At 41.1% G+C, this 13530-nt stretch overlaps 1 protein-coding gene across 1 annotated transcript; it reads right to left on the bottom strand.

Moving 5' to 3' along the window:
• Window positions 1-57: 57 nt before the first annotated feature.
• On the bottom strand, window positions 58-13083 carry alpk3a (alpha-kinase 3a). Its single transcript, XM_039615880.1, has 15 exons — window positions 12780-13083; window positions 12187-12457; window positions 11256-11377; window positions 10737-10854; window positions 9304-10648; window positions 4183-6532; window positions 3664-3811; window positions 2986-3113; window positions 2845-2880; window positions 2479-2753; window positions 2289-2377; window positions 1962-2179; window positions 1809-1857; window positions 1381-1719; window positions 58-1125 (listed from the first exon to the last, which is right to left on the bottom strand). Exons 2-15 carry the CDS (start codon window positions 12312-12314, stop codon window positions 1101-1103), a joined length of 5370 nt encoding a protein of 1789 aa, XP_039471814.1. The 5' UTR covers window positions 12315-12457; window positions 12780-13083; the 3' UTR covers window positions 58-1100.
• Between the last annotated feature and the right edge of the window lie 447 nt (window positions 13084-13530).

Raw genomic sequence — 13530 nt, 5'->3', positions numbered from 1 at the left:
TATATATGTATATACTATGTTAACTACTATAAAAAAAATGGAAATAAAACTCATGACTGGACTTGTTTTACATATTTATTTCTTTAGAAAAGCAGACACAGTGTGACATACCAAAGACACATTTATTCATTCACTCAGTCATTCACACGCACCCTCACTCATTTATTATTGTTCTTCATGTTACTTTGGCTATTTACTCCATTTATTTATGTACACATTATTCATTATTATTTTGTTTTCTCAAATATTCAATTTCAAATATTTCCATGTTTTCTTTTCCTTCATCTATAAGGCTTCATGCAGTTAGTGAATACACAAGTGACAGCAGCTGACAGCAGCTGTACTAGTTTGGACTCTTCTGAATATCCTTATTAATCATTAATCAAGACACAAATTCCCAAAGCTTTCTTTTCACACAGGTTCAGTGTTATTTGTAGGAGAGAACTGACCTCTGTTGGACTTTAACCAAGAATACAAAGTTAATGTGATAACTGAGCGGCTTTTCATCCTTATCATCTCCTAATGTACCTGCGGGCCTCACACAATATAAGAATAAAAAGGTTATGTTAATGAAGTTTCTGCCTACTACTGACCAGCGGTACACTCCCAAAACAGCTCTTTTCTTTGAGATAAAATACAGTTTTGCCATCTAAAATGTGAAAATACTGGAAAGGGACTGGAAAAACAACAATCAGTCACAATAACTAAAAAAAAGCCAAAAACAAAGTGCACACAAACATTTTTTTTATCTAAAAATGGTGCTGTTAATCCACAGCATGAGCTCAACTTTGCTGTGAAGAAAGTTTAAATACTAGCAATAAATATTAACCCAGAAATGAGCGCACCTTTTACTCGATACACATTCTGTACATGACGTGAACATGCAGCATCTACGTATAATACTTATAATACATTCTAGATAGCGAGTGAAACATACATGCATCGTGGCCATGTACATTTTATACACGACATTTAAATGAAAACACCTTAATGCTGACATCTCCTGTTGGCTCATTTGGCAAATATTGCTTGGAGAGTTGTTTGTCCACTCATAGAGCTGATAATACTCTGAGGCAGGTGTTCAAAGATTTTTAGAAAAGCTATGTCAGTTCAGTGATTCCTCTTCTGTAAAAGTAGAAAAGCAGACTATGAGGTTTAAAAATCGCTGTGCCCGTCATGCCAAACATTCTCGCAAACCTTTTAACTACGCTGAGGATGGACGTCTCCTCACAGGGGCAGATATTCACAATAAGTTTTTACCACGTCAAGCTGACAAATGACTCTTTTTCTCTTGCCGCCTTTGATAACTGGAAAGTAACACTTAATACTAAACCAATGAAAGCAATGAGACATTGCTAGAACAAGAGCCCCTTCTCCTACCTTGTTTCAACAGTGGCATCAGTCATTTCTGCTGGCTTTGGTTTTGCACTTGATTTATTATCCTCTGTCTCCTGACCCTTTCTAGTCACCTTTGGGCTAGAATTAGCTTTTCTAGCAATTTGAGGGCTGTGTCCTTTTCGCTGGGGCTGTGGGCTGGTAGACCCCACTTTGCGGTTGAGCAGAGGGCTTTTTGAGCCCTTCGCTTTGGCGGGCTGCTGCAGACTGTCCATAGTCTTAAGCGGGCGCAGGCCAAGGAGCCCGCAGTAGTAGTTGCACTGATGGACTGTCAGGAACTGGTTGAACACCTCAGGTGAGCCACACTCAGTTAATCCTTGGTATCTGAAGAACAAAGGGAGGCGGGGGGGTTATTGCAGCTATTTAGCAGCAAACAAACAATTAATTTTGCATGTAGGGAGTGCGATACAAACCCTTTTGACTTGGTGACAACTCTCACGTTTGTAATCTTTGTTTCAACACCTAGAAAACATAAAAAACAAGCCATAGAGAATCTTTAATGGTCATGATCCCGCTAACATTTACTTTAAATGATTGCCTTCATGATTATTTTATGTGTGGTGTACCCTCGAGCTGAGTGACCAACAAATTGCCATGTGTCCACTGATGGATCCAGTGCTGGAAGCTGCAGCATTTCTGCTCTATCTCGGAAATCTTTTGCATAACCAGTTTCCCTTTAGCATCCATTGTGCAATACTTAAAGAATAAACCAGTAAGCTCAGCCTCCACTGTGGCATACGGCACAGAATTTGCTGGCCGGTACATCAAATAGCGAGGAATCACTCTGTGGGCAACATAAAGTAACAGTGGGATGATCACAAGCAGTAATATACTGTATATAGTATAATTTTAATGGATTCAATTATCAGAATAAACATATATTTGCTGCTTACTCTAGTGAAGACCCAAAGTTTTCAATAACTCTTGCTTCAGCTGAGAAGATTTTGCAGTATTCTCGAATCATGTTTTGGACTTTGCATTCCTAGAAAACAGAGGGTTTTTTTTTTATAATAATAAAGCAGAAGCAAGCACTATTTAACCATATATACTAAAATTAAACAAAAGTTCTTCAGTGAAACTCACATGCTTAGTAATTTCTAGATTTCTCTCTGCAAGGTTGCTCTCCTGTTTGGTCCCATAAGCGATGGGGCTTCGAACTTTAATAATGCAAGTGCTTCCGGACTCAAAGACAGGATCCAGCCCATAGATGACCTTAACCTGGCTGGCTTTGTGCGCGCAGCCCTCCCCAAGGTGCAACCTCTCTGTCATGATCCGACCAAAGTACTTGTCACCCCAAGTGCCAGAGTCGACCAAGCCTTTGCTGAATAGGAGCGGGGTCATCTCTATCTCTTCTCCAACTGAAGCAAAAACAGAGTTACTCTGGGAATCCAGTTAAAAATAGAGTATAAACAAAGGCTCAGATGCATATAGTGTTTAACCAAAAAGTACCTTCCAAATCATCTTTTAGCAGTATTTCAGACATAACTGTAAGAGAGAAAACAGACAACACCTTAAATAAATTGAAATTAATATTAGTAAAACACACTCTAAATTACAATTTTGATTTTTTCCATACGTGCTGTTTCTTACTGTCTATACTGAGGAGGAAGTCAGTACTGTCTGTCCCGTATTCATTAGTGATCGTGCAGCCGTATACACCACAGTCTTGGTTGGACGCGAGAACAATTGCCAGTGCTACTTGGCTTTCATCTCCTCCACTTGAGCATAAAATGAGAAAAAATGAAGAAAAAAATCCACACACACACAATCATGAACGCATTCAATTGAGAGACTCCAATTCCCCCAACAACCCACAAGATGTCACTGTGAGACAGATGCACGTGCTGTGTGGCAGCAGACTGCTGACACAGCGACCGTTAGCACATATATAGACTTTTAATGCACCCTGGAGATGGGAAAAATATTGTGTCAGGTTACAGTTTCTGTGTCTAGCCAGAGATTCACCTCTCTGTGTCACAGCTGTGGGGTTCACAGTCACATGAGCTGGACATCTTTTGCAGTGAGAATATGAGAATGACAGAAGACCATGGGATGCACTCAGGCCCAAATAAATCCTGCTTATCCTTGAAGCATTATTGTTTCATATTTGGAACCCGGCCATTTGTCATTTTGGCTGGAAATCCTCAGAATAATAGAAATGGCAAAGGTGAAAAGTAGCTCTTTTAATACCTAAAACAAATTGAACATGTGATTTTACAGATTGTTAGGGTGGTTATGACCATAAAATGAGCAAAAGTGAAAACTAACCTTCTTTTCACCTCTAGGATTTCCTCCTCATCTCTGTACCACTTCATGGTGGAGTCACCGAGCACGTTGAAGAACTGGCACCAAAGCTTCAGGTGTCCAGAGGCGTCTGGGAATGGCTCTCCACGCATCTTACGGATAACCTGCGGAGCTGGTGATGCATGGAAAGGAGAGTGGAGCTCATGTGATGTTTCCTGTTCCTTAAGTGGCAGTTTATTTCACATTTTTGCACTGATGATATATTTGATATAAATGAGAAGTATGAAAACAGGGAAATTAGACAGTCCACTGTAATTTAACAGATAGTTGCTTGTAACTACATAGAGGCTAATTATCTGTCTATGCATCCATCCATCCATCCATTTTTCTCCGCTTATCCAATCCATGGTTATGGGGGAAGGCTGGACAGGTTGCCTCACTATTTATTTATATTCCAAGCATATATTTAGTTAATATGATAAAAAAAAAAACCCCTCTTCATTTCATAATACCTTTGCTAAATTAAACAAAAGACAACTTTACCTTTCAAAGGGTCTATCTTTTTTTCAGCAGGTTTCTCCTCTCGTTTGGTGCCGGCCGTCTCTTCTGTGGGAGTCTCCCCCACCACTTTGGGCACCTCCAAGGTGGACTTTCGGCGATTCAGCAGCGGGGAGCGTCTCTCGATTGGTGGGGTTTTTTGAGCCTGCAGTAACGATGCCCTGCGGGCCTGGCTGGGTGACATGTAAGGGGACTCCCTCTTCCCTTGAGTATCTAGTGCTAGTGTCCCATCTATGTCTTCTTTAGGTTTTGGGATGAAGATTTTGCGACGAGCTCCAGAGGCCAACTCCTCAGGGGTGGCAGAGCGTATGAGAGTTAGACTGTCTCTGCGTTTCATTCGGGGACTGCTTTCACAGGAAAGGGATGATGTTGGTGTAGACCCTCCGCTTAGATCTTCAGCTGCCGCAGCCTCGTTGTCTGAGTCTGCAGCAGCTTTGGATATTAATTTGCGGAGACTAGCTGGACTTGTCGGGGGCTTGGAGCTGAGTCTCTCAACAGAAAATCTGTTTTTCTGGGGATCTTCAACGCACACTGAATTCTCTGTCTTGGCATCTTTGAGGGATTTGGGTTTCAAAGTTTCAGGGACAAGGACGTCCACTGTTGTTTTGCTGAATAACGAAACACTGTCACCGACTTTTGGTTTCAGAGCTTCATTTAGTACAGTGGGAGTGTTCTCTTTGACACTTCTTTCGTCAAAGTTAGGTCTTCTATTTTGAGCACTTTCAGGCTTCACAGCCTCATTTTTGTCACTGTCATTCTTTGTTCCGCTTTGCGTGTCAGCTGAAGTTTCCATTTCTGTTGGCTCACTGTAAGTGGGCAGGCTGAATTGTGGTGGATCACTTTCATGACAAGTGACAGAAATTGGTGGCACCACAAACAAAGGCCCCTTTGGAGTTTCAGCAGACTGCTCTGTGTCTGACACATGGTTGTTTACACATGCATCACCCTCCTTATCGTCAGTGAATGAAACATTTATAACAGGAATTAATGCATAGCTCATCTGAGGGGGCTCTTCTCTCCCTTCCACGTGTGTATTTTCTGTCTTGCCATCTAATTGTGCAACTTCTATTTTCTCCGTCGGTGAAATGTGGTAATCTTTCTGCATACCTTTCTGCGTGGGCAACAAGTCAGAAGCAGGAGTTGCATCATGTTTTTGCAAATTACTTGACTCTGGCTTGTCTAGGGCCAAAATAGTTAGTGGCAAAGTAGACTCTTTGAGCTCAGCCTCCATTATTTCAATTTTGGGGATTAGAAATTGCTCACTTGGGCTCAGATCTGGCACATTTGGTTTAGTATCGGGGATGTCTTCAATAGTAGATATCTGGATTGATGGAATATTCTCTGAATGCACACCACTCCAGCCACTCCCACTCATGTTTTGATATGCAGTATTACTCTGTTCCTCCATTTGTGTTATCTTTGATTGAATCGGCTCCTCTGTGTTCACTGGAGTCCGCTTTTCTGTCTCTGCTTCAACCTGTAAAATCTCATTCTTCACTTCAGCGCTCTCCACCTCTAAACACACTTGCTCCTGTGTTTTTAGACTGTCACACAGATTATTATGTCCTTCTTTCTCTAAAATAGAATTTGCCACTTTGTTTTGCTCATATCTTCCCCCGCTTCTTGTAAAACCAGAGCTTGAACTTTGTGTAGCACTAACATCGCTGACTTCTGTGATTTCCTGTGACCTAGCACGAGTGGGTTTATGTTGCATTTTTAGGTCAGCCTTGTCTAAACTCTCAGGGAGTGTAGTGGGCGGAAATCCTGTATTCATTTCCTGAATCAGTGAAGTAAATTCGGTCTCCTCTTTTAGACGATGTGCCTCTGCACCGAATGCTTCCACATCAGCAAGCACCTGATCAGGCTTTTTAGATTCGCATGCCTGTATTTGGCTTTCCAGAGAAGATGTTGACAATTTAGTCATCTCAGATCCGTTTATACCTGAAAATCCCTGCTTCTTTGATTTCACTTCGGCTTTCTCTTCCTCATGTAACTCATTAGAAGAACTAGCCTCCTCCATGTCAACTTCACCTTGCTTCCCCTCTTCTTGCAAAGTTTCAGTGGGCGTTTCTCCAGGACTGTGGCTTTCCGCTGCTGAGACGATGCTGTGAGGGGGAGTCCAGCGTTCTCCCAAGCTGGTGAGGGTGGGCGTGGGGGTGCCCCCTTCTTTATCAGCCGAATCTTGGGTCTGTGGCAAGGCAGACTTATCATCCTCTGGAACAGACTCATCTCTCTCAGCCTGCTGATTACGCTGCGGTGAATCTGGCCCTTGCTCAGTGACGTGAACCTCTTTGATAACCGAGACCACCTCCGAGTCTTTATCTTGAAAGTCAGCCTGATTGAAAATAGAAAAATCACCGCAATGGCATTTTCAAGTATAAGTCACAGTCAAAGTCACATTTATTTATATAGCGTATTTAAAACAACACCTGTTCACCAAGGTGCTGTACATGTATTATTATGTTATGTTTCAGAACTCACTTTAAAGATGCATTATGTTGCATGCTATGGATGCAAATATTTTTACCACTTTCATTTGTAGAGGAACTGTATGTGTTTCGGTTGCAAGTGTTCTTTTTCTTGTTTTCAAGAATCTTGTTACAGCGAATTTACACCTCTGACTTGTGACTGTGTGTCATATTTAGACTCTGACAAGTTTTTGTGCCATGAATTACAAAACAACTACAGGAAATTTGAATATTATTAACTTTTTTGACCGGTCAGCTTCTTTTAGCCACATTTTTTTTAACTGCCTATCATGTGCAAGACAGTGGTTTACACTTGTGAGTGTCCAGTAAAATGGTCAAAAAAATATTTCTTCTTTCCTTTGGAGCTTTAACTGATTAACCTTTTACGCCAACCTTCACTTCAAAGTTATTCTTTGTGAAGGGGACAAAACATGAAATGTCACTGGCTTTGAAAGTGCACTTGTTTTGCTCTGAGGTTGAAGGATAAACAGGGGAATTCCCGCATAGCTGACATAGGTGTGCAGTTTACACAAAAGTATTTGCCAGGTGGTGAATGAATGATAGCTTGTATCTCAGCCAAAGACCAGTCATAACACGCATGATAGATAGAAATCTAATGTAAATATTGGGTAGCCTCAAGCCTCAACAATAGCTGATAATTAAAAAAATAACAGAATTTGACTCTGAAGAGCAAAAATCCTAATTAGAAAGCAGATATCACATTAAGTGTGGTCAAGCTTTGAGTTACATAAAAAATTGTTATTAGTTTCCTTTTGTTTTTTTCCACTTAGGGCACTTTTTTCCCCCCTGTCCTCATCATTAAAATTTATACAGAGCTGTAAAGCAACCATGTGATGCCTCGTGACAATAAGTGTGGCCGGCAGTGACTGCCAAAAAAAGAAGTTGTAGCTTTCGATGGAAGGGAACTGGAGTCGCATTCAAATTAAAAATGAAGCTATTTGTCACCACTGTGTACATTGTGTGTAAAAAAAGGTCACAATCATGTGAGAAAAGATTGTTCAGATAATAGTTACAACTTCCTCTCATTATTCATTTATAGAGCCTTGTACCTAACCACAACATAGTAAAGGTACAGTTGTAGTTCCGTATTATGGATATGCAATCACCCAGCAGGTGGATGTTAAACATAGTTACTTCAGTTCCCTTTTCCACATATCGTTGTGCACCGCTTGGACATTAATGCTATGTTACAATTAACAAAAAAAAAAAAGGAAATTTATGAATAGAACAACAAACATCTGGTTTGCAATAAACCAGAATCTGAAACCGAAGAAGTCGTAATTACTTACTTGTCAAAGCTACTAACACTTAGTGGCATTTTAATGTGGCTCATAATACCCATATAAGGCTTCTTAAGTGATCACATATTATCCCATAAATATTTCCCTTCTTGTCAAGCAAACAATACATTTAAAAAATGCGCAGAAAAACAAAAGCTGAATAAATATGAGATTAAAAAGTGCAACTAAAGCTATGTAACCACTATTTCTAGTCTGAAACCTTTAAAGGTAACAGTGTAACACTTATTGGGTAATTTCAGGTAAATATCAATATACTTGTGCTACATATTTAACTGTGTAACTGATAAGACAAACTGCTGAAGAAAAACTTCACTTAAAATCAAAGAATTGTGTTGTGAACGCTTTAAGGCTGCTTGCTGTAAAGGCCAATGGTCAGGCACATAGTCTGTATCAGTTTAACCCTAAAAAAAAAGCAAATTTCTGACATACATGTAGCTATTCGACAAGTTGGACAGTGAGATGACAGAAGTGCTGCCTTCCTCTCTCTTGTCTCGATGAGGAAAGGGTTTATTTTAAGGTATGGGGGGCAGTGAGGAATGTGTCCCTTCCTTTCATGCCGAAACCTGCCGCCGGACTCACTCTACTACCGGTGAACCTCTTTAAAGCAAAGCCCTGTTTGTAACGTGAGACCCGCATCTGACATTCAGGTTTCATCATGATCTCTGACGCACTCCTGGCCCCATTCACCACAGCCAACATGTGAATCCCAACATGCAGCCTATCTTACAGTGTAGATGCACAACATCCCCCACCCCTGCATGTAACTAGTGAAACGCATCTTAAGCTTCCCTATTTCTCCCACAGTGTTTTTGTGGGGTTTATCTTTGCTGCAAAACAGTTGTGTCACACACCTAAGCTGACTCACTCCTAAAAGTTGCTGATCACTAATATTATGTGTTGAGGTTAAAGTGTTTTTAACTGTCTAGAGACCCATGATTACGACATCTAATCATCGTTTTTGCTTCTTTACTACTTCTAAAGTCTTTATGTATAAATCTGATTGAAAACTGAGAGGCAATTTTTTTTCAAGGATGTTAAAAAGAACTTAAAAACGGACTAAATTTTGTTCTATAGTGAAATCTAAATCATCTTATCTAGGTGTTAATTTTTAGTACAACTCACTGATACTTTATTTGAAGATGAAATAACCACGATCAGACACTCACACAACATACACCCCAGGTACAAAGACACTTCTTTCCCTCTAATTTTCTTTTCAATGATTTTTGTGTGGGGTGGTGAGGAAGTTCATCTTGTGCTCACCTTGTATTGCACAAGGGATCTAACGTGCTGCTGTGAAAGACCCCTGTACATACCTCTGTGACAAATTGAAGCCCGGGCAGTGGCACTTCTTCACCTGCGCTGCTGCTCTCCATCCTCACAGACACCTCCATGGCTTCCACGGCATCCTCACTTTCTGTCACACCTGGCCTTGTGGACTCCACTTGTGGCAGTTCATGCGATGGTGGCAGGGCCGAGTGTCGTGCATGGTCTTCATATTTAAATGTATCTGGCTCTACCGACGGCGGCTGGTGTTCTGTAGCCACAGTAGTTTCTGAAGGCTCTTTGGGTTTATCCATTTCCATCGGCACAGCTTCCTCTGTGAGAGGTTTGGACACGTCTGGACTGTGTTCTTGCGGCTGAAATGATGGTGGCATTTCTGGTTCAGGAGCCTCCACTGAGTGCTCAAAATCAGCCTCTTCATTCTCAGTGTGACCATGAGTGCTTTTCTTGCTCTTACCAAAGAAGAAGTCTTTGACTGAGTGGAGCATAGAGGAGATGGAAGTCTGGATGTGGTGGTGGTCATGATTCTTATGGCCTTTGCTGTGATGTTTGACGTCTGGGCCATGTTTGCCATGGGCTGCTGTATGCGACACCTGGGGTTGCCTTTCTCTTTCTTTTTCCCTTCTGATGGCCTGTTCTTCCTCTCTTCTTTTCTCTTTTTCATATTCCTCCTGTAGAGCTTTTTCTTGTTCTTCTCTCTTTTTTTGCAGCTCCTCTTCCTCCTTCTCTTTCTCTTGATTGTCACACAAAACAGCTTCTCCCACTTCTTTATCTTTCTCGGCTTGAGATGAATTCTGTTTTTCCTCCGCAGCCTGGGACTGAAGAGTCTCTGCCAAAAACTGTGCCAAACTGATTCCTCCATCATAACAGTTTTCACCTCCAACTCCCATCATATGGCTTCTGCTGCTATTAATTCCAGCATCTACACCATTTGACATCTTTATTCTCTTAGTGGCCAACGTCTCGTCTGATGGACCTGTCTCGTCCTCAAGACCTCTGTCCCGGGACGCCAAAGAAGCTGTTTCCTCATTTTCTGAGCTAATTCCATTAGGTTCTGCAGTAGCTCCCAGTTCCTCCATAGCCTCACACTCTTTGACTACTTCCCTCTCCTCTGGTGGTGGGACAGCCCGTTTCCTCTGAGGGTGTTCTGGACTAATCAGTGGTTTCGCTTTCTGAACATTTTCTTTATTCTCCTTCTTGGTCTGCTCCTCTGCATCTTTTCTCTTCTTCTCTGCTTTTTGTTTCAGCTTAGCAAAGAACCGCTGGTGGATTTTGTACTCATTCATGGTGCCAACTTCCAAAACACCAGAGCAGGAGACAATACCTTTGCTATTGCTGGCTGAGACTTGGTAGATGGCTGCATCGTCTACTGTGCAGCTAGAAACAGAAGCTATTGTTAATGTCATTAAAACAAACAAAGAGCTACGTCTCTGCAGTACAATTAATGCAAGCCTGTCTTACATACTTGTAAATATGAAGGGTATGAGTTTTTCCATTTCGACGAATTTCATATTTCGGGAGTCCACAGTAGCGATCCATTTCCATATCGTCTTTATACCACTTTAGTTCTGGAGCTGGGTAACCTGACATGGAAATGGTATAATGAACACCTTGCCTCTGGTTGTAAACATTACACTCCCTGTGCTACACAGTGCTGTTAATGTGCAACAGCTATATTTCTCATATATTAAAAAATAATGATATGCTTAACAAAACACAGTGTGGAAGCTTTGACTTGAATGTATTTTGGTTATTGCATCATGTGGGCCCACCCATCTAGCTTGCCTGAGGCCAAAAACATCTTGAAAAACAAGCTCAAAATTAAGCTGTGCTGAAGAAATACAGGAAGAAGTGCTGCCTTCGAAGCAAAATCCTTTGTTTTCAGATTAGTCACATCCTGCCACTTCACACCAAGCTCAATCTGAGAGGTTTCAGTTTTTCCGACAAACAACAGGGCACAGACGCTACCTTGACGTAGGCCTACCTGTTACCACACAGGTGAACTTCACATTGCAGTTCTCTGAGACTGCCTTTGACTTCAAGGTGGTCTCGAAAGATGGCTGTATGTCCTCAGTCAGCTGAGCCATGACACTGCACAACGTGCTCCTGGAAGGAATTGCTAATCCATTAGAAAGTCAGCTTCTTGCTTCAAATAGAAATAGTGGATAATTTTACACTTGATCTCAGTTAATCAGGTGAACCCTTTCATCTTTAACTAGTAGGCTCCAATTACTTTATTTTTTTTAAAATTAAAACAACAGGAAAGGATGTTAATGGGAATTTCTGGTAGTGACGAGGATGTCAAAGGTTGACACAAACTTGTGAGATGTCAAGCAAAACAAACTTGCCAACCCAGCACCGAAACCAATGTTGGTCAGTCAAAACCTGTGTGGGTTTCATTCGTGGAGTAAACCAGTTTTTGCAGTTAAGATGTTAGTGGGTAGAAGTGTTTTAAAATAGAGATTACCTCGCCGGCCTGTAGTGAGAATACCTTGAATAGCTATTCAGAGAGGAGGCAAACGAAGCAACGACAGTGATTAATTAGGGTCTGCGTATTGGGACTCTACCCCAGTAAAATTGTTTCACAGCTGTCCTCCTCCTACAGTTTATAGATAATGCACACACAATTATTTGTGTGATATATGTGATTTTATCTGAAAACTTTAATTTGGCAAACTTCATCTAATAGGTCTAGTTTGATCATGTGTTATACCAGTTAAATGACATAAAAGATACAAAGAAATGTTAACTATATTTTATGATTTTTTTTATTCGACCTGCCAGACCAAGACTCTTTTTCTTGACCACTGTGCACTTTATATCTTCCTCTTGTATCAATCTGTATCAAAACAATATCAATTTGCTTCACCAACATGCTCTACAAATACATAAAGAATACAGATAAGACTGTCTACCTGTTTTCAGGCCGGACATTTGAGAGGTAAGTATTGCGGCCATTGAAAGATGGAGCCTCGTCTTCACTGAAGCTGCTTGTCCTCCCATTGCTAGAAAAAGATCGAGTCATCGGCCTTCTGGAAGTCATTGTCCACTGAGGTAACGCACCAAAAACGTACAATCCGAGATAGCTGAGATAAATCACCCAGGCTACAAAACCACTCTGCTTTCACATCCACCGCTTTCCAAGATCAAGGCTCAGATTAAATGTTGCTGTCCATGCAGGAGCTCCTGGGGAAGAGAAAAGAAACACTTCAGAATTACAACAAAACCTGTTGGTTGTTAATTAAAGAAAGCAAACGACACACTCTGTGTTATTTACCCATACAAAACTCAAACACACATTTCAGCCGTAGTGCTTGTCCTTTCTGACCAAGCAAAGCAATTGCATTGGAGCAAGTTATAAATAGGATCATGCTATCAGGTTGTGAAAGGGCTGTTAGTGGTCATACACAAACCTAAGAGAAGTTATTTACTTGTCTTTACTATGTCTTACGAATACAAGAGATGTCTTTCTTGTTCACGGCAAAACTCTCTAAATTTTCCAACTTACCATTAAGATGTTGTCAGTGTTACTTTGGAGCCAGAGTCTGTGAAGAAATTCTCTGTAACCTCCTATCATAGACATGCATGTGTTGCCAGAGGGGCCCTATTTATAGCAGGCCCACAAATAGGCTCAAGAGCACATCAGATTTTCCGAAACTAGACTTTAGACTTTAGCAAAGAAATTTGCAAACAAACTGAATTCAGAGCAAAATGTTAGCCATTTCACCCAGAACACATTTGTCTCAAATCTGTCTTTTCATTAACAGTCACAATGGAAGAATCTCACTGCCGTGTTTGGATCCGACTCAACAAGCTGGAAAAACTTTCCCATCTTGGTGAGACACTCTTGTGGATTATATGTAGACTCGATTCATGATGTAGCTGATGACAGCCAGTGGTCTAAGTCCAATGCTTTGCTCAGGAGTTCCTAAAGGACAGCCCCCCACCCCTCCAACACACACACACACACACACACACACACACACACACACACACACACACACACACACACACACACACACACACACACACACACACTCTTTGTATTGCAACACATGGTTAAATCACATTGACCTCCTTGTTGCTCATATGGCCTATCAGGCAAAAACAGGCTTACAAAACCTGCACTTTGATTTAATAATGTTAGGAAGGAAGGAATAGCTGTTGATGACACATTTTTAAAACATTAAAATTACTCTCAGGATTGCTACATTTTACTCTTTCCTCTCAAATGTCTGTCTCTGTTCTCTGCGGGGGTT

Source organism: Oreochromis aureus, linkage group 7, assembly GCF_013358895.1.
Source record: "Oreochromis aureus strain Israel breed Guangdong linkage group 7, ZZ_aureus, whole genome shotgun sequence".
Lineage (NCBI taxonomy): Eukaryota > Metazoa > Chordata > Actinopteri > Cichliformes > Cichlidae > Oreochromis > Oreochromis aureus.
The sequence above is the reverse complement of the archived record's forward strand: the minus strand, read 5'-3'. Positions and strand labels throughout refer to the sequence as shown.

Excerpts from the sequence above, each read along its gene's own strand:
- alpk3a (XM_039615880.1), bottom strand. The coding sequence starts at position 12,314 with ATGACTTCCAGAAGGCCGATGACTCGATCTTTTTCTAGCAATGGGAGG. Across the intron at positions 2,881-2,985 it reads CTTCCTCCTCAGTATAGACA|TTATGTCTGAAATACTGCTA; the intron begins GTAAGAAACAGC and ends TCTCTCTTACAG. Across the intron at positions 1,858-1,961 it reads GTTGGTCACTCAGCTCGAGG|GTGTTGAAACAAAGATTACA; the intron begins GTACACCACACA and ends TATGTTTTCTAG.